The sequence below is a fragment of the Kogia breviceps genome, chromosome 7 (genome assembly GCF_026419965.1).
Source record: "Kogia breviceps isolate mKogBre1 chromosome 7, mKogBre1 haplotype 1, whole genome shotgun sequence".
NCBI lineage: Eukaryota > Metazoa > Chordata > Mammalia > Artiodactyla > Physeteridae > Kogia > Kogia breviceps.
In genome coordinates, this window is record NC_081316.1 from 15,322,440 (window position 1) to 15,344,323 (window position 21,884).

Here is a 21,884-nt window from a genome sequence, read left to right on the forward strand (position 1 = left end):
CCATGGGCGCCCACCTGTCTGTCCACAGCTAGGGCGGAGCCCAGGTTGAAGGAGACACTGCGAAGATCACACGGCGGGGGGGCGCCTGCTCCCCCAACCCCTGGGGGGCACAGCCTAGTCACTGGTGATCAGAGGCTCTCCCAACTTCACCCCATCCTTCCCCCAAATAAACTATTCCTGCTCAGCCCCCATCTAGCACAAGGAAAGGGGGTCGTCAGCCCCATTTGCAGGCCTCACCCTGCAAGGCTTGCCAATCTGTCTCCACTGCTATCTTGGACCCCCGAGTGCTCTGCCAGCGCCCCCGCAGGCACCGTGGGCAGCAGGCCGTGGGAAGAGACATCTCAGCACCAGAAGTCCGCTTCAGCACAGTTCAACTTTTTTAATGCAAGAAAAAAAAGTCCCGTCTTCAGTTTGCTTTTCCTTCCCACAGGCAAGCGTGGTTAAGCCACTGCACCGTAAACAGTGAATTCCCAATGAGGACACAGTGTGGAATGGTGGGCCGAGGCTGCAGGTAACACGGCCAGTTCCTGGAGACTCAGACCCAGCAGAGGCCTAGAGAGCAGCACTAGGAGGGTGGGCCGGGGTCAGAGGTCAGAGTGGAGGAGTCCCTGAGACCCCCGAGGGCGTGCCTGGTGGGAAGCCTGCCACCGCCCCACCCCAACCCTGCCACAGTGGCTCTGTGATGACGGCTCCAGGCCCTGGCGGCTGACCACTGGCTGGCAGGTATGTCCAGGCCCCCGACAGCCCAGCGGAGGCAAAGCAGAGTGAGGCGGCCTCCGCAGGCCGCTGGCTGGCTAGGGTTTGGAGCTGCTCAGCCTGAGGGCCACTATACTAAGGACATCCACGTGGAGCACGGCCCTCCTTTGCTCAACGGGAGGAAGTCAGGTGGGAGAGGGAAGGGGCTGGGCTGTCCCTGGTCTCTCTTTCTGGCCACCAGGCTCGGGCTGGAGCACCAAGCCACACCAGGTTCGTGAGGACCCACCGCCCACCAATGGTGGGACAGAGAGGTGTACCAGAATGTCCTGGGAAAGTGAGAGGGAGAATCAGGAAACACTGCCTCTGGGGTCTCTGGCAGGGTGTGCTCTGCACGCACCCCACATCTAATGGCTCCTGAGTGGAGCTGTCCCCTGGCTGGAGCATGGGGAAGGAGACAAAAATCAGAGCTTCTGAACAAGGTACGGCTTGTTGGGAACTTACTGGAAAATTCAGTCAAGTATGAAAGGTGTCACTTTACAGAACAAAAACTAGCTTATGTATTTCTCTGGAAGATGTTCTCTCACACCCACCTGTCCCCCGGAATCCCCGCAAACAGGCAGCTGGGCTTGGCTTCTGTGACTTCCAAGCCAGGGGACACGAGAGCGAAGGCAGGGCCTGTGGACAGGGGGCCGCTGCGAATGGAAGGAGGAAGGCACAAGAAGAACCAGCTGAATCTGGGAGCAGGGGGAGGGGGCAGGGCCGGGTGGAGAAGGAAGCCACTGGCCGAGCCGCTCCGCCTGAAACAGACGGGACGGCGTCCCAGTCTACACGCAGGCAGGCCGCAGCTGCAGGAGGGGCGAGCCAGGCGACTTCCCCGGCGGGGGGTGAGGACAAGGACGGGGAGGGCAGAGGCTGTGCGTGCGTGGGGCTGCTGGACGGAGGAGGAGGAGGCAAGAAAGAACGCTGCCTCTTAACGTTATATATTAAAAATATCCATGGTTCTTATGCACAAAATTCCATCGAGTATCACCCCTGCCTCCCCAGGAGCAGCCTTAAGACAAAGATGGTGGTTTTCCTTTGCGAGCTGAGGAAATATGGCTCAGTCTTTATGGTCTTGGGAATCGCTGACCCGACCCTCCCCTGCAGCCTCCGCCTGGCCAGCCGGTGGGAGTGGGGGTCGCTCACTCGTGCCTCCGCTTGGAGGGCGGGACCAGGTGCGGGGGCAGGTCGGCGGGCAGCTCGTGGCCCTCCAGCTTGACTTTGATGAGGTGGTTGGCCAGGGCGAACTCCTCGTCGTCCAGCAGCCCGTCCCGATCCACGTCGGCCAGCTTCCAGATCTTCCCCAGCACCGTGTTGGGCAGCTTGGACTTCACCATCTCCTTCTTGGCGTTGGCGCCCGTGATCTTGCCATTGACGGGCGACAGTGTGTAGAAGATCTCGTCGTAGGTGGGCTTGTCCTTGCCCACCACCCACTCGACGTCGTCGATGCCCTCGCCGGCCCCCTCGCCGTAGCCGTGCCCAAAGGGCCCGTTCATGGTGCCGTCGAAAGCGCCGCCCTTCACGACCTGGGCAGGCATCAGGGACTCCTCCTGGCGCACGATCACCATCAGCCGGGCGATGTCGTTGGCCAGCATGTCGTCCACCGTGTCCAGCAGCTTGGGCTTCAGGGCCTGGAACTTGCTGAAGTCCTGGGTCTGCAGGAGCTCCTGTGGTGGGAGCGGAGGCAGGACAGGGTTGGGGCGGCCCCTCCCGGGCCCCGGCACGGGCCCCGAGGGTGCAGCAAGGGTTCCCGAGCAGAGAGAGAGAGATCTGGCTCCGCGTCACGGCCCCAACCCAACCACTTAACATCTTGGCTCCCCCTTATCTAAGTCGGAGGTAAAAACAGTCCCCTCCGAGCAGGACTGCGGCGAGGATTAAGTGGGAGGAGGCTGGGGTGCTTGGCACAGCCCCGCCCTCCCCCTCCCCCTCAGGGTGAGTCACCACATTCCCCTGTGAGGTGTCATGGGCCTGGGTCAGGGCCTGGGTCAACTTCTCCGATCGGGTGGGGCGCTGGTGATTAATCGGGCTGCTTCCACTTTGGGGGCCCCGCCCCATGGAGCCGGGGCTCCCTCCAGAACCACTGCCCCAGTGCCCCAGCCGTCCTCATTCCCACCCGAGGGGCAGCCGTACCTGCATCTTGCGGAGGCTGGGGAAGTCGCCGGGGGAGATCTGATGCTCCCGTTCAATCTTCTGGTAGATCTCGCCCAGGCTGTTCACCAGCTCTTTCTTTTTGCTCTCTTTACCAAAGACATTGGGCATCTCCTTCTTGAGGGAGCTGATGATGTAGGCGTGGACCTGTGGAGACAGAGAAGGGGTGGGTGCCAGGTGCTTCCCGGACCCCTTGTTGGGAGCGTGGCCTGCACCTGCGCAGCCCTGGAAAGCTGGATTGTAACCCGGGACAGCTAACCACGGCCGCAGCCCAAAGCCCGTGTTCCTTCCATTTCTCGGCACGCACACCCCTCCCCGGTGACCCTTCTGCACATCAGAGACACCGAGCGCATTCCTACCAAGCCGAGCAGAGCCGTGCCATCCTGCTCACACAAGTCTGTCGATGCTGGTGCCATGAACTCCAACACGGCCTGAGTTATGCCCTGCTTCATCATCCCGACAGCCTCGGGGATGACTAAGGATTAGGAAAATCCCACAAGGCTTTCCCCAGATGTTTCGGGCTTTACGCAGTACCTCGGGTAGACATCTCCCCACAGCGGGCCAGTAACCCTGGCAACCTTGCAAAGGCACAGCCCTCAAATCCCTCTGCCTTGCCAAGCAACGTCCTGCCGAGGAGGGCTGCAGCCAGCCAGCCTCACACCCCCTTCTCCCAGACTGGCAGCTCCACCCCCAAAAACCTCTCCACTGGCCTGACCTTGTCTGCCGGGGGCTGAGACCTGGCTGAGAACTGCCCCAGGGAAGCAGGCTGGTCACAGCGTCACAGTCACAGCTCTGCCCCATCACGGGCCAGCAGAGAGAGCGACTCAGTCCAGGAAAAGGAAACAGTCTCAAAACAGCAGGTGCAGGACAAGACTGGAGAGGCTGGGGCTTTCCAGGCAGGGTGTCTCAATGTGCCCGAGGGCCACGCGATGACACACCACCTCTGTAAATGAGCAGGCACGGCCTGAAGTCTGCCCTTTGTTCTGTCCTGGAAGGAGGCTGAGCGAGAGCACTGGAAGCCCTGCCAGGAGAGGGGCTGGACGGGGAAGGAGGGGAGCTGCCCTTTCCTGAGACTGAGCAGAGGTTGGACTGGAAAACAGGAGGCCAGCTCTCTCCTCCATTCACCGCCTCTTCCCCTTCAGCTCAGGACATCGCTTGGCCCTTCGAGGCCAGGAGCCAGGTATGTGGATTTTCTCACGGGCTCCTTTCTCAGAACCAGTTCCACTCATCAGGAAGCTTCCAGAAGTGAGATATCCACAAAAACGTGCAGCCCTGTACCCACCAGAGCAGGGTGCAGGCATCTTTACTTGGCACACAGGTCACCAGGGAACTGTGTCCAAATGCAGATTATGGTTCAGTGGGGCAGAGGTGGGGCCTCAGAACCTATGCTTCCAGCAGGTTCCAATCTGCTGGTCCTGGAGCACTTTGGGTAACCAGAGAGGAGACACAGCCGGGGGTAAAGGATGCAGGGTCGCTTCTCATCATTCAGCCCAGGGAGCCCCCAAAGCTACCGGACTCCAGGCCTCAAGACAGTGTAGGGTGCCCTGGGCCACTGTGTTTGGCCCGTGGCAGAGTCCCAGAGCCTCTGGGCTACACAGAAGGGAGCCTCACGATGCGGTACTATTCAAAATCGTGTCCTAAGGGGATGTGCTCTGCTGCTCAGTGTTTGAAGGGCCCACTGGCGGCATTACCCTTCCTTCCCCAGCCCCAGCCCCCCCGGGGTCCCGCTGAAGTGCTCGGCCAGGCACTGAGACTCCAAACTCTTGAGCAATTCGGATGCTGTCCACAGGTGCCAGCAGGCCTTGTGCTTCCATGGAAGAGTAGGGATAGTTTACAAGGCCTCTGGGGCAGAGGCCATCAGCGCTCTCCCTGGGCCCGCAGGTCTGCGCCCCATCTCTCCACTAACTACCTCCCGTCTTGGCGTAAGCATCGTCTCCCGCCCGAGGCCCCCCAGTCTAGCCTGCCCTCCCAGGACAGCTCATCCCGGGCCGACCCCGAGACAATACAAATAAATCGTACTTTCTTTTTCTTTATGTGTTCTGCTTTCCCCTGCACGGCTGACAAGCGCTAGGAGGGTGGGGACCTGTCAGTCCCCACTGCGTCCCCGGCACCCAGCACATGCTGCGTGCACTCCAGTGCTCAGCAGACCTGGGGGGAAACTGATGAGCCCTCGAGCAGCATCCCCACCCACTCTCCACCCTCCAGGCTGCCCCCGGCACAGTGGTACCTTCTTATTTGATGTTTACGTGTGTTAAAAAGAATCTCAGGAAAAGGCTGCTCCCACCGGGGCACAAGAGGACAGGTTCAGACAAGGCATGGCACAGTGCAGCCATGGGTCTGCAGGGCTGGGTCTTGGGCATGCAGTCCCGGGGCCCCGAGTGGCCATCCCAGAGCCCCCTGGGGCTGCGTCCCCACCCTGGGTTTACCTTGGCCAGCCGCGCCCTCTTGATCAGGTCATTGAGCTTCCTGAGGGCGGCGTTTCGGGGCAGAGACTGGATGTCTTTGAAGAGGTCCTGCTCCTCGGCCTCGAAGAGCTTGCGGTTGTCGGGGATGAGGAGCGGGTGCGACCAGAAGGAGCCGATGTACACCCTGACCACCTCGGGGGTGTTGATGATCTTCCCCAGGGACCACATGAGGGCCCCGTAGACCCGCATCAGCTGCTGGGTCTCGATCTGGTCGGCCTTGTTCAGCACCACGCGGATCTTGTCCTCATGGTTCTTGAGCGCCTTGATGACTTCCGAGAACTCGTCGGAGATGTCCAGCTTGTGGGCATCGAAGAGCAGGATTATGCGGTCCACCCGCTCAGCGAACCACTCGAGGACGGCCGCGAAGTCGTAACCTGCGGGAAGAGAAGGGCGAGTCAGGGGCGCCAGGGGCCGGCCAGGTGGTCTGATGGCTCTCTCCTCCCTGACTTGGCCTGGTACTTCTCAGCCTGGGGTCATTTACATTTCCAGAACGTACTTATGTGGACAGCACAGTGCCCTGAGGGCCGCTTCATCAGGCCTCCCCTTCTTCCGTACCCACCACCGTGACACCCTCACCCATGCAGCACCTGGCACGAAGAGGCTCTTAACAAATAAATAATGCAAGGGAGGGAGGTCACGAAGCCCAAGCTCGAAAGTGGGTCGAACTATGGCAAGAGTGAGGGGGAGGCCCCAGCAGCACAGCTCAACGCCGGGCGGCAAGAACAGATCTGGGGGCTGTCGGCTGGGTGTCCCTGCACAGCAGCGACAATTAACAGCAGTGAAGACCTACAGCTGCTGCTCGTCCGGTGCTGCGTGCTGGGCTCCCTGTTCTGCAGGACTCTCATTCATTCCCTACAAGCTACAGCACGGGGGCCAGACCTGGCCCACTACCTGTTTTCACAAATAAAGCTTGACTGGAACACAGCCTGCTCATCTGTACTCTCTGGCTGCTTCTGAGCTACAAGAGCAGAGCTCAGTTGTGGCAGAGACCACGAGGCCCCCAAAGCCGAAAATTTAACACTCTGACCCTTAGAGAAAACGTTTGCTGACCCCTGCTCTACAGGCCTATTAGGTGCTGCAAACCACCTCCCCTTTCTAGGTCTTAAACGCCTCTCTAAAATGAAGCGACTGGACTAAGCTCCAGCTCCCAACTCTATTCTGTGCTGTTTCCTGCCAACAATTAAGGCCGTTGGTGAACTGTGCCGCCTGCAGCAGGACTGCTGACAGAACTGTCTAGTTTTAGCTCGATTCACGGCCCCCCAGCTTAAAACTGCATTTCCCAGCCTCTCTGCAGCAGAAATGAAGAAGCAAAGAAAAGGTGCACCAGCCCTTTGTCCTCCTCCCGCTTCCCAAGGACTGGAATGCAGGTGTGAGGGCAGGAGCTGGAATAACCACCCTGGGGTCAGGACGGCCTTGGACTGTTGTATTTCACACAAACTATCAGATACCTGATTCAAAAAGCCCATGGATTTGTGGGTCTCTGCAAAAGCGGTTTAATTTGTAGCCTATTTTACAATTATGCCACCTCAAAATGTTTCCACTTCTTGCACTGTCCCCAGAGGAAGCGAAAATTCTGTTTCTTATCTTTTGAGACTACTAAGGGATAGTAGACCATGTGGACACAATGGCCCTGGAGTCTTTGGGAAGCTTGGGTCCCAGCCCCCGAGCCGCCATCTCTCTGGGTGACTCCGGGCAAGTCCCCTTGTTCCTCACCGGCAGGCCACAGGCCGCCCCCAATGCAGGCTGGCCCTCTTAGGAACCACTGCGTCCTTCCCAGGGCATAGGCACGCCCCCGAGAAGAAGCCAGAGAGTCACCCCTATAGAGGAGAGCCTGGGACGCTGCCCAGAAACAGGCCAAAACCATCCCCCCACCGCCACCAGGCTGTCATTTAGACATGCCTTCTCTAGATGGCAGGAAACAGAAAAGCAGCAGGTAGAGGGCAGACCAAAGAAAAGGACCAAGTGTCAACAAAAGGCCCAGAGTGACTCACGGTGCCACGGGGAGGGCAGCCCTCACGGCCACCCCTCTCGTAAGGCGTGGGCTGAGGCGTCCCGCCGGGCCTCCGGGGCTGCATGGGAGTCCTCAGACAGCCCACGAGGCCACCTCCACTCTAAGAGAAAGAGAGCCGTGTGGGGCGTGCCTGGGGCGAAGCTGTGCCTGGCTCGACAAACATTCCAGCCGCCCCGTACCCACCAGGTTCAAGTGGGCTCCAGAGCTGTCTGCGCACCTGAAGCCGCAGCCTTGCAGGCCTCTCCCCGCACCCAAGCACTCAGAAACAACACAGGCTTTTAGCAAGAAAGCCCTGGATTTAACTCCCGGCTCCAGCCACTGACTCTGTGACCCCAAGTTCTTAACTTCTGAGTTAACCCTTTTTCATCTGTAAAAGTCAAATAACAAGTCCCCCTCCTGAGATCACAGGGAGGATTAAATGAGGTGACGTGTTGCGTTCCCAGCACAGGCCCCAGCACCAGAGCGACACCCGTGGGTTGGGCAGGCCCAGGACGGGGAGAAGAGGCAGGGCCCCCTGGAAGGAGAGCTGAGGGCCTGGGGCTGTATCACTGATCAGAAACGAAGGTGACAAATGATCAGCCTGGCTCTGAGGCTGGAGGCCAGTGTTGTCCTCATGGCAAGACACCGAACCTCAAGGAAAACCCCGAATGCATGGCTTCTGTGGATGTAGCTCGCAGCCTCTCCAGGGCAACCTGTTCCCGCCACAGCACAGGGAGAAACGGCCTGCTTTTTTAAAAAAACATTTATTTATTTTCGGCTGCACTGGGTCTTCGTTGCTGCGCGCAGGCTTTCTCTAGTTGTGGCGAGCGGGGGCTACTCTTCCTTGCTGTGCCTTATCTTGTTGCAGAGCAAGGCTCTAAGCGCGTGGGCTTCAGTAGTTGTGGCACACGGGCTCAGTAGTTGTGGCTCGCGGGCTCCAGAGCGCAGGCTCAGAAGTTGTGGCGCACGGGCTTAGTTGTTCCACGGCATGTGGGATATTTCAGGAGCAGGGCTAGAACCTGTTTCCCCTGCATTGACAGGCGGATTCTTAACCACTGCGCCACCAGGGAAGTCCCTAGCTTCTTAACAGCATAGCAGTGAAGTGGAGTTGGCGGCAGCAAAGCCCCTGTGAACCTGAACTTGAGCCTGGGCAGGGGAGCCATCAGTCTTCCAGAGGCCCATGCAGGCAAAGGAAACGGCCGGGCTACCAGACTCCTCACGCTCAGAGGATGTGGGAAGGCAAGGAGCAAGGGCCAGGTTACTCCTATGCCCGCCACCAGCCACCACCAGGCTGCTGGTTCCAAAGTACAAGGTCCCTACGTCCCCGGACACAAGGCGCAGGCTGAGGGACACGGGCAGGGAGCAGGGCCGGCCCGGCCTCGCCGCCACCACCTTTTATGGCCAGCCCTGGGAATGGCAGGTCGGCGCTGAAAAAACGATGACTCAGGACTGAACCGCTGCTCTCTCAGCAACAATGAGGCTCAACTTCTGCTCTCATCAGACTGTCTGTCCTCAGAGCACCGCAAGTTCAGACAACCACAGATTCACACAGCTGGGGAGGCGGCAATGCTGAAACCGAGGGACTGGGAACAGGGGCGCCCTGATGGGCTGGGCTCGAGGCCAAGTTAGCTTTGGCCAGGGAGTGAGGACGGCATGCAGGGAGCCGAGGTCACCCCCGACTCCACCCAGTGTGGCCCCACTCCTCCCATCCCCTTGGTGGCGGCGGGGGGTGTGGGGGTGTGGGGGGGAGCAGAGGATGGCGGGAGAGGAGGGGGGGGGGAGGAGAGAGAGGAGGAGCCTGTGAATGAGGCACCAGGTCCACAAGCCCCCAGCCAGAGCGAGCGCCCCGCACGGCCCTGCCCGCAAGCCCAGTTACTCGCCAACACCTCAAGTTGGAGCCAACACAGCTAAGCCCATTTTTTTGTAGGTGAATGAAATTTCCTGTTTATATGGAAAGTGCTCACACTTTTGGTGAGAGCGAGCCGGTGGCTGGCCAAGCACGCCCACAAGTCATGCAGAGGGTCACAAGGCTCAGGCTCGTGTGATGTCATCACAGGTGGAGGACCATGTCCTAGCACATGGCCGCAGCCGCCCCAGGCCCAGCTAACACACCCCAGCCCGCCAACCCCTCACTCGGCCCGCGTGTCTCCACAGGCTACAGGGTCTGCACTGACCCACATCTGCGGTGCCAAGAGCATCGACCGAGTCCCCGCACCGGCCACCGTCAGCCTGGGGCTTGGCGGCAGCTGACGAGTGCAGGGACCAGGGACACATCCAGAGAGGCGCACCCTGCCCGCAGCACTGCCCCAGGCACTGGGCCTTCAGGCTCTGGGACGACCTCGAGGTCGGCGGCCTCGGTGGCAGGACCAGGCATCAGACATCACCTAACGCACGGCAAGTCCTCGGCAGAAGCAGGACACCACGGGCCACGCACCAGGTGCAAACACAACGCTGCAGCTCCCTCCGCCTCAGGAGGGACGGTCGTGAGGTGCTGACACCCGCAAAGGACACGGACAACACAGCCGGAGGGGGTGAACTGCAAAGAAAGGGCTGACCCGGCGACGTGAGTAAAAGCCAGCACTGATAAGTGACAAGCTCTGGCTCGGAAAGTTCTGGGACCCTGAAGACATTATGAAATGATGAAATAAGCCGGTCACAGGGTATGATTCCACTGGTATGAGGTGCCTAGCGTCAAATCCAAGACAGAAAGCAGAACGGTGGGGGCCAGGGGCTGGGGAGGGGGAGAGGAGTTGTAGTTTAATGGCGGCAGAGTTTCAGTCTGAGAAGAGAAAAAAAGTTCTGGAGGTGATGATGGTGATGTTTGTACAACAATGAGAACGTACTTAATGCCACTGAACTGTGCACTTAAAAATGGTTAAAATGGTAAATCTTACGTTATGCATATTTTACACGGGCTGTGTAGACAGGAGGCCCAAGCCTGCCTCTCCCCTTGGCTCTGTTCCCACCAAGCCTCCTGCAGGGCCCGGGTGCTCCAGGGGTCCTGCCTCTGCAGTGCTGGCTGCCCTCCTCACCGGGTCTGCCTTCCCACCCTCCAACGCTGAGGTGAAGAGGGAGAGGCTGTGATGTGTCCTCACCCTAGCCAGCACCCTCCAAACACAGGTAGTTGCAGTAGCTGGGGGAAACGCTGCTTCAGACATTCCAGAAGTTTCTAGAATGCAAACAATAGAGGGTTTGTCTCCAATCGACTTTTGTTTCCTGCCATTCAAGCTGCGTGGGCCTCCGCGTTTCTTGCCACGGCTCCCATCACCACACTTAACCTGTGCCGGGGCCGGGAGGAAGGGGTGCAGGAGCACAAGAGAGGTTAAAGAGCTAAGAATCTACACCGTGAGGACTTGTTCTGAGCTTCCTTAAGCTAAAGTTCTTTAGGGAAGGACCCTTACAGTGGCACAGAGGTTGGGAGAAAGGGGCCTCCCACGTCTAGGCATTTACCCAAGAGAAACTGAGGAATTGGGACTTTCCTGGCAGTCTAGTGGTTAAGACTCCGCGCTTCCAATGCGGGGGGCAGAGGCGGGGGGGCGGGTTCAAGCCTTGGTCAGGGAACTAAGATCCCACATGCCACGAGGCACGGCCAAAAAAAAAAAAAAAACAGAAACAGAAATTAAAATTTGTACTCTACACGAGTGTTTATAGCAGCTTTATTCAAAACTGCCCCAAACTGGAAACCCAGATGTCCCCCCAATAGGAGGACGGATGACAAGTTATGGTGCATCTGTATCACGGGGTACAACAGCTACAAAAAGGAATGAACTGCAGACTCAAAGAAATGATTAACCTCGAAAGCACATGCTAAGTGCAAGACAGACACAAAAGGCTTCACACTGTATGATTCCATTTCTGACATTCTGGAAAGGTACAACTTTAGGGGCAAAGATCAGTGGTTGCCTGATGAGGGACTACAAAGGGGTGCAGGGGACTTTCTGGGCTGATGGAAACTCTGTATCTTGGTCGTCGTGGTGGTTACACGACTGGTGCATTGGGTAAATTTTACCGTATGTAACACAGATCTCAATAAATCTGGCCTAGAAATCAGCAACGAAGGACGGGGTGGGGGGCAGCGGCAGGGGAGACCAGGGGGAGGGGCAGGAGGACTCTGGAATCAGGCCTGAACCTTCTACTCTCCAAGCCTCTGCTTCTTCAACTGCAACGCGAAGACGGCAGGTTTCCGCCGTGCGAGCCAGTGAGCGCCTTGCCCACTGTAAGCGCTTCCTAAATGTCTGCAGTCCTTCACTCACAGGATTTGTATTTGGGCCCAAGAAGCTCAGATTCCGAAGGGTGTGTAGGCAACGACTGCTTCTAATGCGTGAAGCATGCCTCGTACCCCAAATATAAACCGAGCATTTGCAGGCGCTCAGGCAGCTGCTGGGGAACAGGTGGGGCGCCAGCAGGGGCTGGTCCACTCCCCCGCGGGCAGAGCGGCCAAAAGCTGGACAGGGGCAGTGGGGGGGCTGGACGGGCTGGTGGGGAGGAGACGAGAGGAAGGCCCTGAGGAGGGCAGCTGTGCAGAGGCTGGGCCCCCACCAGAGGAGGTCCTGGAGTCTGAAGGGAAACCCCTGCTGAGTCAATGCTTGCAGCCTCCGCGGGCTGTTATTCAGAGAAAGGCCTTCCTCATCAAAGTCTGAGAATTGCTGGGTTTTTCAGCGTACTTTTATTTAGCTGACATTTGTTGGACACTGAACTGGGCAGCAGGCACTAGGGCAGGAGCTTCACACACGTAAATTCGTACAATCATTGACAAGAACCAAGAGGCTGGTACTGCTATTTCTGTTCTATTGATGCAGCTCCCAGGGATGCAGCAACTCCCTAGGGCCCCCAGCTCCTAAGTACTGACCTGGGACTCGGACCTCTGTCATCATCTGTGCTGAGGGTGCTGGGAACCCAGGAGGGATGCATGGCTCAGCCTTGCACAGGGCTTTTGAGGCAGCCTCATGGAGCCATTCTCTGGGGTGCAGAAAACCCTTGTGAAACGTTGGCATGGAGGGCTTTTAGGGCTGGGGCATCTCAGGAGGTGGTCAGCAGGAAGGGACACCTGTGAGTCAGAGGCCTCCAGGTTTGGGCCAGGGAGCCCCTACCCGACTGTTGAGCCAGATGGCTCCTGACCTTGGATGGAGCCTGGGATCCAGGGATAGTCAGCAGGGGGGACAAGTTAGAACCCGGGGGACAAGTGAGAACCCAGGGGAATGGCCAGCCGTAGCCAGGGCTCCTAAGGCCTGTCCATGGATGGCTGGGGGGGCAGGGGTGGGAATTTCCAGCTGGAGGTAGAGAATAGGGAGAAAAAAACCGGTCTCAGTACTGCTGTTCAAAGCCCTGAACCTCAGGTCCATTTCTGGACTGGGAGTCTGATCTCGGGTGGGGAGAGGAGCAGTGTGGCCTCTGGGCATTCCGGGAGAGCTGAGCCCGGCACAGCACCGGCCCAGCAGGGCTAAGGGCTTGTCCGAGCCAAGCTCTCGGAGCTCTGCAGCCCAGAGCACCGGTCTCCAGCACACTGCGGCGTGAGCACGGACTCTGCTGGGTTCGAATCCCAGCGCCAACTCGTGCTAGCCTATGTCGTCTTGGGCTACTTAACTTTGCTAAGCCTCCGTTTCCTCATCTGAAGAGCAGCAGCTTCCTCACAGATGCAGCTGCTGCGATAAGCGAGTGGGGCTGGTTCCCATGGCAGAGGCCAGCAGAGAGCCAGGCATGAGGCTGGCCGGGCTCCATCTCCTAATCCAAGCTGAAACAACTCGACCTTGCTGACTCGACTCCCACGGGGAAAATGAGGCCCCAAAGTTACAGCTCAGCTCACAGTCTCGCAGTGACAATGGCGGGGGTGCCCTGGCCAGGCCCCTGCCCCCGGCCTGAGGCTTCCACCAAAGCGCCTCCGGCCGCTGCCCACAGAGGACCCACATGGGAAGACCTGCTCCCTCCCAGGTCCTGCCACGACTGTGCCGGCGGCCAGCAGCCTGGGAGCCCAAGGCACCGGCTCCGCAGGCCCCCCCGATGCCCTCTGGAATGCCCTTTATCAGTCACACGGGCAGCACCCAAGAATGAACACTGTCCCCGCAGGTCACCTTTCTCTGCTGACACAAGAGAACTTTATCTTTAAAGGCACTCAGGAGATTAGCACAACAGGGAGGCGCGGCCCAAGACCCCCCAGAGGTTCTTGCTCTTCCCTGGAGCAATTCTCAGGGGTCTCCTGCAGAGCCTTGGGTGTATCCCGACTGCTTTGGGCCTGCTCAGGCCTTACCGTATCTTTCCACATAGTATTTCCTGCACACGTTAGGCACCGTGGGGAAAGGGGAAAAAGTCAGGAGGGGCTATAGGCACAGAGGGTGGGAACTGGAAGTAAATGTAATTAGCGACACTAAGTTCTACGAAGCCTCCAGAAGGATGCTCTGCTTCCAGGGAATGAGGTCGACAGACCACGGAAATGCATGCCGCTTGCCCAGGACACACATTTTCTGTTGGCCCAATCTTTTTGAGAGGGAAACACCTGCCTTCCACACTGTCAGCAAAGGGAGCAGAGATGTGGCCGCCGGGGAGCCTGGAACACACTGTCCTACTCTGACTTCCTCTGCCAGGTGACATGGGACCTTTGCAATGACAGATGAATGGGGTCTCCAAGAAGGAGAAACCTACCCCTTCAGTGTCCACCTGGAGAACACCACCCCGGAAGCCACACCCAGCACGTCTAAGAGGTACCGCCCGATGGTCTTTCTTCTCCACTGATAAAACGCTGACTCCAAACACATCCCACGGTAAATCCCAACTTGGTAACTGTTAGTAGAATGCTTTAAACCAAGACCTCTAGGGTTATGGAGGGAAAGATCTCTATTCCACAGGAGGAAAGCCCTCCTCCAATGAGAGTGATGCACTTGTCTTTAAGCCAACCTCCTTCTTCCTGCCCATGATGGGTGGGGGAGGGTCCCTGGCTGCCCAGAGACCCAGAGGGGCCACACTGTAAGGGAGCAGGGTTGGGGGGGAATACAGGCAGTCTCCTGCCAGCTTCCTCCTCCAAGTATCTGCCATCTACATGGGTAACTTGCGGGCCAGGACTGTCTGGTCCCCACCAGTGAGATGCACCCTGCGCCTGACTGGGGAGCATGCTGAGGCACTGCTCTGGTGCCTGTCCCACAGAGAGCAAGTTTGGACACCACTGCCTGCCTTTCTACTAATGTGGTAAGGAAGCAGAGGGAAGGGGAGGGAAACATCCCAGCAGGAAGGGCCAGGATACTCTTTGTAGCAACACAGTGTTAGACACTCCCAACTCCTCAGTCTGCTGAGACTAAGGCCCCAGGCTGAAGTGTCAAAGACAGCCCAGCAGGGGAACTTCACAGCACTGGTGGAAAACTGCTGTTTCTGAGTTCAACAGGGGCCATAAGGACCCTAAGCCTTTCCCTCAAATACCTTTATTTATTTATTTATTTATTTATTTATTTATTTTTAAAATTTATTTTTGGCTGCGCTGGGTCTTCGCTGCCGCGCTTGGGCTTTCTCCAGTTGTGGCGAGAGGGGGCTACCCTTCGTGGCAGTGCGTGGGCTTCTCACTGTGGTGTTTTCTCTCATGTGGAGCACAGGCTCTAGAGCGCAGGCTCAGTAGTCGTGGTGCACGGGCTTAGATGCTCCACGGCTTGTGGGATCTTCCCAGACCAGGGCTCAAACCCGTGTCCCCTGCATTGGCAGGCGGATTCTTAACCACTGCACCACCAGGGAAGACCTCCCTCAAACACCTTAACTGCCAGCTCTGAAGGAGTATGGCATTTGGGGGAGGATAAGCCTCTTTTTATGAGCTATTATTGTCCCTTATCCAAAGATACATTCACATCAACTGACCTAGCTGATCTGATAGCTCCCAGTTGGGAGAACTCCTTCCCAGCCTATTCCCCCAGGTCATTAAAGACATAACTCTACAGAGCCTCAAAGAAAGTCCCTCCAGGATAGCTCAATCCTGGAGGTAGATGGAGAATAAATTCCCTTTTGTGGGTCTTTCTCTTTACGAGTAACTAATTCAGGGACTTCCCTTGTGGCACAGTGGTTAAGAATCCGCCTGCCAATGCAGGGGACATGGGTTCGATCCCTGGTCCGGGAAGATCCCACATGCCGTGGAGCAACTAAGCCCGTGCGCCACAACTACTGAGCCCATGTGCCACGACTACTGAAGCCCGTGAGCCTAGAGCCCACACTCCGCAACAAGAGGAGCCACCACAATGAGAAGCCTGTGCACGGCAATGAAGAGTAGCCCCTGCTTGCCGCAACTAGAGAAAGCCTGTGCACAGCAATGGAGACCCAATGCATCCAAAAATAAATAAATAAAATAAATTTATTAAACGAAAAGAGTAACTTGTTCAGATTTTCTAGCCTTCCTCTGGCAAATGTCAAGGCAAAAGCCTTGTTTATCAGGCATTTTCTTGAAACCAGGTTAGAACAATAATAGCAGTAAGAAAGAAAAAACTGGCCCTTGCCTCCCCTAGAAGTATCATTATCATCAGGGTGGAGAACATAAAAGTTTAAACCAGATTGAGAGACAGAGAGCAGTTTCAGTATGCTCTGATGCAATCCCATATTGGCAGGGGCCCACAAGCCGTGAAAAAAAGAGAAGCAGGGTTTCTCAGCACTGAAAATGGGGCCCCTACCCCCTCACAGCCTCAGCAGAGACACACTGCCTCCCAAATCTCAGGCTGCTGGCTTCAACTGCAAAGCTCACTAACGCTAGGCGGCCCAGAGGGAAAGGGGGTACAGGAGAGATTTGCAAGTTAATGATAAACAAATCTGGCCACTTGTCCTCAACCCCCTCTGAGTCTGATCTTGTTTCATTTTTACATTTGAAGCTGCAGGCTCCACTCTTAGCCGGCCCCCATGCTCCTCCCAGAGAGCATTCAGGCATGAGGCTCCCCTCCCTTCTACAAAAAGGGGCAGCAGCAGAAATATAACCCAGTTCAGGTGCATCCTGAACCAGATCTTTAGAAAAGCTTGGCACACTCAAGACAGGAGTTTACACAACTAGAACGGGCCTGGTGCACTAATACTCCACATGAAAACCTTACGCCACGCGCGGCACCCAGGGAGGCTACTGATGACCAACATTTAAGCAAATTTAAACACATTTCCAAGGCCCAACATGTTTAACAAATTCCTGCTAGCTTCTCCTTTTGGCTGGCTCTTTAAAGTCAAACTGTTGGGGCTTCCCTGGTGGCACAGTGGTTGAGAGTCCGCCTGCCGATGCAGGGGACACGGGTTCGTGCCCCGGTCCGGGAAGATCCCACGTGCTGCGGAGCGGCTAGGCCCGTGAGCCATGGCCGCTGAGCCTGTGCATCCGGAGCCTGTGCTCTGCAACGGGAGAGGTCACAACGGTGAGAGGCCCGCGTACCACAAAAAAAAAAAAAAAAAGAAAAAGTCAAACTGTTCTCTCACAGTCCCGCTGGACCCACTAGGAATTTATACAGCTCTAGGAGGCAAAGCTTTTGGTTTTTTTTTTTTTTTTTTTCTTTTTGCGGTATGCGGGCCTCTCACTGTTGTGGCCTCTCCCGTTGCGGAGCACAGGCTCCGGACGCACAGGCTCAGCGGCCATGGCTCACGGGCTTAGTTGCTCCGCGGCATGTGGGATCTTCCCGGACCGGGGCACGAACCCGTGTCTCCTGCATCGGCAGGCGGATTCTCAACCACTGCGCCACCAGGGAAGCCCGAGGCAAAGCTTTTAAACACAAACTAAGGTGAATGAGCCCCAGGGGAGCCAGGGGCTCATTCAGAACAGCAATGCTGGCTGAGGTACCTGGAGCCCAGACATGGAGCAATCTCCTGGGACCTCACAGCCAGCTAGGATCCTGTCTTCCTTTCCAGGAGGCCCCAGGGGCTGGGAAGCTTGAAAACCACATAAAACTGGCTGTTATCTCACCCTGACAGCTCCTGTAACCTCAGCAAAGGGAACCAAGGAAAAAGCAAGCTCCGGCCCCCACTGGGCTCGGCGTACCATGCAGATACAAGGCTGATGTAAAATGGGTTCTCACTTGGGCTGGGAGAGACTTGGGCAGCATTTGGTCCGTGTCACAGACGTCAGATGGAAGTCGTCTGACTATACCGGGTGCCCTGGGCTGTGTCAGAGCCTGTTTACCTCTGCTGATGCGCTGTTTCTCTCCAGACAGGATCCCGGGAGTGTCGATGATGCTTATGCTGTCCAAGACCGGGTTGGGCAGCTGGGCGCACATGAACCTGCACGAGAGCAAGAGCCCAGAAGAGAGATGTCAAGACTCGGGTATCGCTCCTCTAGACGGGACAGCAGTGATTTCTGTACTCCTTCGTCTCCGCCTCTGGCTTCCTTTCCAGAAGAAAGTAACGGAAAGGAGGTTTTCTATTGTCTTAAGTTTCCAGGAGTGGGAATTCCCTGCGGTCCAGTGGTTAGGATTCTGCACTTCCACTGCAGGGGGCACAGACAGGTTCTATCCCTGGTCGGGAAACTAAGATCCCGCAAGCCACGAGGCCAAAAAAAAAAAAAAAAAAGTTTCCAGGGGTGGCCAGCAAATTGCACATATTGTCTTAACTTGGAATCCAACCAGCAGGCTCCAACTGACCCACATCAGCACTTCCCTCACTTAGCTTTTCTCCCAGAGCTTGAGGATTCAACTTTCAAGTTGCTGACGTGTTAGTGAAAACTGCACAAGCCTAGGGTCACCTTTCAATTCCGGAAGGAATAGAGAAGGGTGACAACTGAGACCTTGGAATTCCATATTAAAATTTTCAACCACTTGGCCAAATTTCCACGCTGCAAGAGATGGCCCTGTCCTACTGCTGCTGGGGCCAGCCCTCCCTTCAACCCAGCTGCTCAGGTGAAGGGACTGCAGTGGGCAGCCCTGGCAGCCAGGGGACCACGCAGGCCGGTGCATGGTGGGGCAGGGAAGTACAGACCCCATTCTCTCAACGTCAAGGCAGAATGAGGAAAAGCAGAGAGGCTGGCAACTCACGGACCACGGCTCAGCTGTGTGTGCCTGAGTTCCCACCGAGTTTAGAACAGCCCAGAACAGCAAGGGCTGTCCCAACCGATAGCAGAGATTCTTGACTGGACACAGAAAAGGCTCCTTTAAAAACCTCTCTGGAAAAGGTATTGTGAGCAAAGAAAATACTGGCCCATTGTCTAGGAATCTGCCATGATTAGCTTCCCCTCTTGGTCCCACCCCACAAGTGACCCGCAGCCCAGAGGTGGGGGCAGCTGGCCTGGGTGAGAGGTACTGCCTGCCATCACAACAAAGCAGAAGCAGCTGACCCGCAGGATGAAGAAACCTTGGACCTCATCCTCACCGTGCCAGCAGCAGAGCACACGTGCTGTAAAGAACTGCATGACCTGGGGCTCCTGCTGGGGAAGGAGTCAGGGAAGAGAAAACCAAAACAAGACGAGAAGCAACATACATAAAAATGCCTTGTGAAGGGCCTTGTAAGTTAACATCTCTGCGGATCGGGCGCTCTGCAAAGCCCGGGGAGTGAGGCCGAAAATACGAGAGGGAGCAGGCAGTACAGATGCATCCTATCCTGTTTCCTCACCAACAAGGACGCACAGATTTCATCTTGAGCTACAAGTTACCAGTTATTCAATGAGTTTACCCAGGATACTCTTAGGATACCGTGGTTGCGCCTTGCCTCCTGCTCTCTCTGATTTTAGCCTTAGAGCAGCCACTTAGGGGGAAGAGGCCGGAAAGTCCAGTCCATGATTCAACGAGTCTCTTTAAGAGTGCGGGAGAGGCTGTGTCAGCCACTGAAAAGCCCCCTTTGTGTGCCTTGGCTGGCTGGGCGGCGCTGGTGTACTACACAGGCTGACACAGCTGGGGGCCTCAGCTCCAGTGCAAACCCACACCCCAACCCTTGGCTGATGAGGCCCCTTCCGGCAGGGCCATTCATTACTAGTGTTCTGGGACCCTCTGGAGATGAAGTGGTGGCAGAAGGAAATAAGAGTGTGGCTCTCGGATCCTGTGGCCCTGGCATCATCCGGATGCCTCTCTTCAGCCCGGCACTCCTGAACTGCTCTTTTTTTCAGGGTGAAGTGGCAGGAGGCGGTAACTGGCTGCACAAAGGCAGACAGTTGGCACTGCATTAACCAGCTCGCGAACTCGACAAATCAGCTAGGCTCTGAGAGCTGCGGTTTCCTGAATGAGGTAGGGGTTGCCTAGCTGATGTCTACGATCCCTCCCAGCTCTGAAACTTTAGGTCTCCAAATTCAGAAAACAGGTCATACGCCCATTTCTCCTTACAAAAAAAGGTCACCTCTCACAATCAAAAGAGGACAGCAGGAGATGTAGCTCCTTCCTTCAAGCTTCCCAAATGTCTCCAGGAAAGCAGACCTAATAATGCTTGGAATTCCCAGCACAGCAGCCAGACTTTCCACTGGACCGTATGGCCCCCACCAGCTGACAGCCAGCCAATCGCCTACCTACAGGCACAACAATTCTCAAACCCCGGTATCTCCTGAGGCCGGGCTCCTGGCTAGGAAGGCCCTGCCTCTTCAGGAGTCTCACCCAAAGGGCTTTACTCTGGCCCTGACTCACAAACCATCAGCCGTGAAACAGGAAGACAGGTTTAAATGCCTGAGAGAGGCAAAAAGACAACAGAAGACTTCCTGTCTTCTCCATAAAGGTCAGCTCTGCGCACAGAGGTAGGCCTGGCCACTGGCCTGAATCGAGGGCAAGCTGGTCTACCCTGTGCGGCTGGACAGTGTCTGGAAAGGAATGTGATCATACAGGGCGGGGACCTTCTGGAAGGCAAGAGTCAAGGATTCCTTCCTAGGCTCTTCCCCAGACGAGGCGTGTGGAGTCACTCCTTGAATGGGGTTTGGCAGAAATGACAGATTTGTGAAGTCCTTTGGTATGTCCCCTGGGGGTGGGGGGAGGGATTTTAGACTCCCTATTGAGCAGGACCTTGGAGTTTCTTTAGAGAAAAGTGAACTTGGCTGCAGCACTCCTGAGAGAGGAGACCAATGCATTTCATTCATAGCATCGTGAAGGTTAGAACCTCGGAGAATTACCCTCATCAGGATTTTACCCATTTAACTGGGGAAACTGAGGCCCAAGTAGGTTAGGGAACATCCTAGTGAGTCTAAGCAGCCGGAATCTCATTCCAGGGCTCCAGGGCCCACCGCCTGGCAGCACAGACCCTTACCCCTGAAACCCCTAAAGCACCACAGGACCTTCAGAACTGCCCCTGGGAGAAGTGCTGGTCCTCGCCCTGTCTCCTGCTTCTGCAGGCCGCCCCAGACTCAGCAGGCCACAGCAGATCCTCTCCCACCGGTCCCTGGGGAGGCACAGCACAGCACACCAGCAAAGGGAATGGCTAAAAGTTTCACCGTAGTTTTCCGTGACACTTAAGAAACAGACCCGTGAAGGGAGGGGTGAAGGGGTTGGTTTGAATGAATTAGCTGCGTCCAGTCTTGGGGAAGGTGGTGGAGACCAAGACTGAGGGTAGTGAGTCTGGGATCTGCCAGGGGGGCTGGGAGTTAAACCGATAACCTGGAAAATTCTGGAGGGGGAGGAGGTGACAGAGCCGGGGGAGCCGGCGACGCCCACTCGCAGACCCCCTCGTAAGGGTTTTCTGTGGGAAGCGGCAGGGGACCCAGTCCGAGGGAGTGGTCGCTAAGGGTCTCGCGGGGGCCTCGGAGACAAAGAACAGCGGGGGCGGCGGTCACAGGACGGTCGGGACCCCGGCCACCCCATCTGCCTCCCGGGTCAAGGGGTGGGTACCTGTTCAGGAAGGCGTTGCCGAAGGCGTTGAGCTTGCGGAAAGGGCGCCGCGGGTCGACGACGAGCGCGTTGCCCGGCACGACGCCCTCGGTGGGGCCATGCATGACCGCGATGAAGGAGTCGGTGGTGGGCTCGGGCCCGATGCGCATCCCGGGGAAGTCCTGCTCGATCAGGTGCCGGATGAAGGTGGTCTTGCCCGTGCTGTACTGGCCCACGAGGAGCACCATAGGCTTGTTGTCGAAGTCAGCGTCCTCCAGCGCGGGCGAGTGGAACTCGTGGAAGCGATAGTGCTCCTCCAGGGGCAGCAGCTTCTGCGCGTATAGTTGCCGCAATCCCTCGGCCACCGTCTGGAAGAGCTCCGGCTCCTTCTTGCGGCGGGCATCTTTGCTGACCCAGCTGAACATGCTGCCGGAGGCCGGGCTGGCTGCTGCAGGGTAGAGTGATGGCTGAGAGCCGGGCGAGGGCGAGGAGCCGAAGCTGGGCCGGGCCTGCCGGCTGAGGAGCGGCGGGGCAGGGGGCGGGGAGCGGCCCGCACTGCGCAGGCGTGCGGCACAGGCCACAGAGAACCCTCTGCGCAGTGGTGCGCGCGCCTCGCCGTGCTCCCTTTATAAGGCCCGGCCGCGCGTTCGGGCGCGCGCACCGCAGCCACGCGGGGCCCCGGGGAGTTGGGAAGGGTGAAGGAGGAGCCCCGCCCACGCGCTCCGCGCGACGTCTTCCCCTCCCCCACCTCCCATTGGCCGATTCCAAATCTCGCGAGCGCCGGTTGTTCCGCTTGCCCCGGCCCGGGTGCCGTGGCAACCGCACCTGTTTCGCCCCGCCCCTTGGGGGGGACGG

General features: G+C 57.3%; 1 protein-coding gene across 1 annotated transcript; it reads right to left on the minus strand.

Moving 5' to 3' along the window:
• Positions 1–354: 354 nt before the first annotated feature.
• On the minus strand, positions 355–21,753 carry EHD1 (EH domain containing 1). The gene is made up of 5 exons (XM_059069218.2): positions 21,051–21,753; positions 17,444–17,541; positions 5,310–5,722; positions 2,866–3,030; positions 355–2,402 (listed from the first exon to the last, which is right to left on the minus strand). Exons 1-5 carry the CDS (start codon positions 21,452–21,454, stop codon positions 1,878–1,880), a joined length of 1,605 nt encoding a protein of 534 aa, XP_058925201.1. The 5' UTR covers positions 21,455–21,753; the 3' UTR covers positions 355–1,877.
• Between the last annotated feature and the right edge of the window lie 131 nt (positions 21,754–21,884).

What these genes read in the sequence shown, in the direction of transcription:
- EHD1 (XM_059069218.2), bottom strand. Translation starts at nt 21,454, where the DNA reads ATGTTCAGCTGGGTCAGCAAAGATGCCCGCCGCAAGAAGGAGCCGGAG. An exon ending in GGCAACGCCTTCCTGAACAG is followed by an intron (nt 17,542 to 21,050) that starts GTACCCACCCCT and finishes GCTCTCGTGCAG; the next exon opens with GTTCATGTGCGCCCAGCTGC. An exon ending in GAAACAGCGCATCAGCAGAG is followed by an intron (nt 5,723 to 17,443) that starts GTAAACAGGCTC and finishes CTCTTCCCGCAG; the next exon opens with GTTACGACTTCGCGGCCGTC.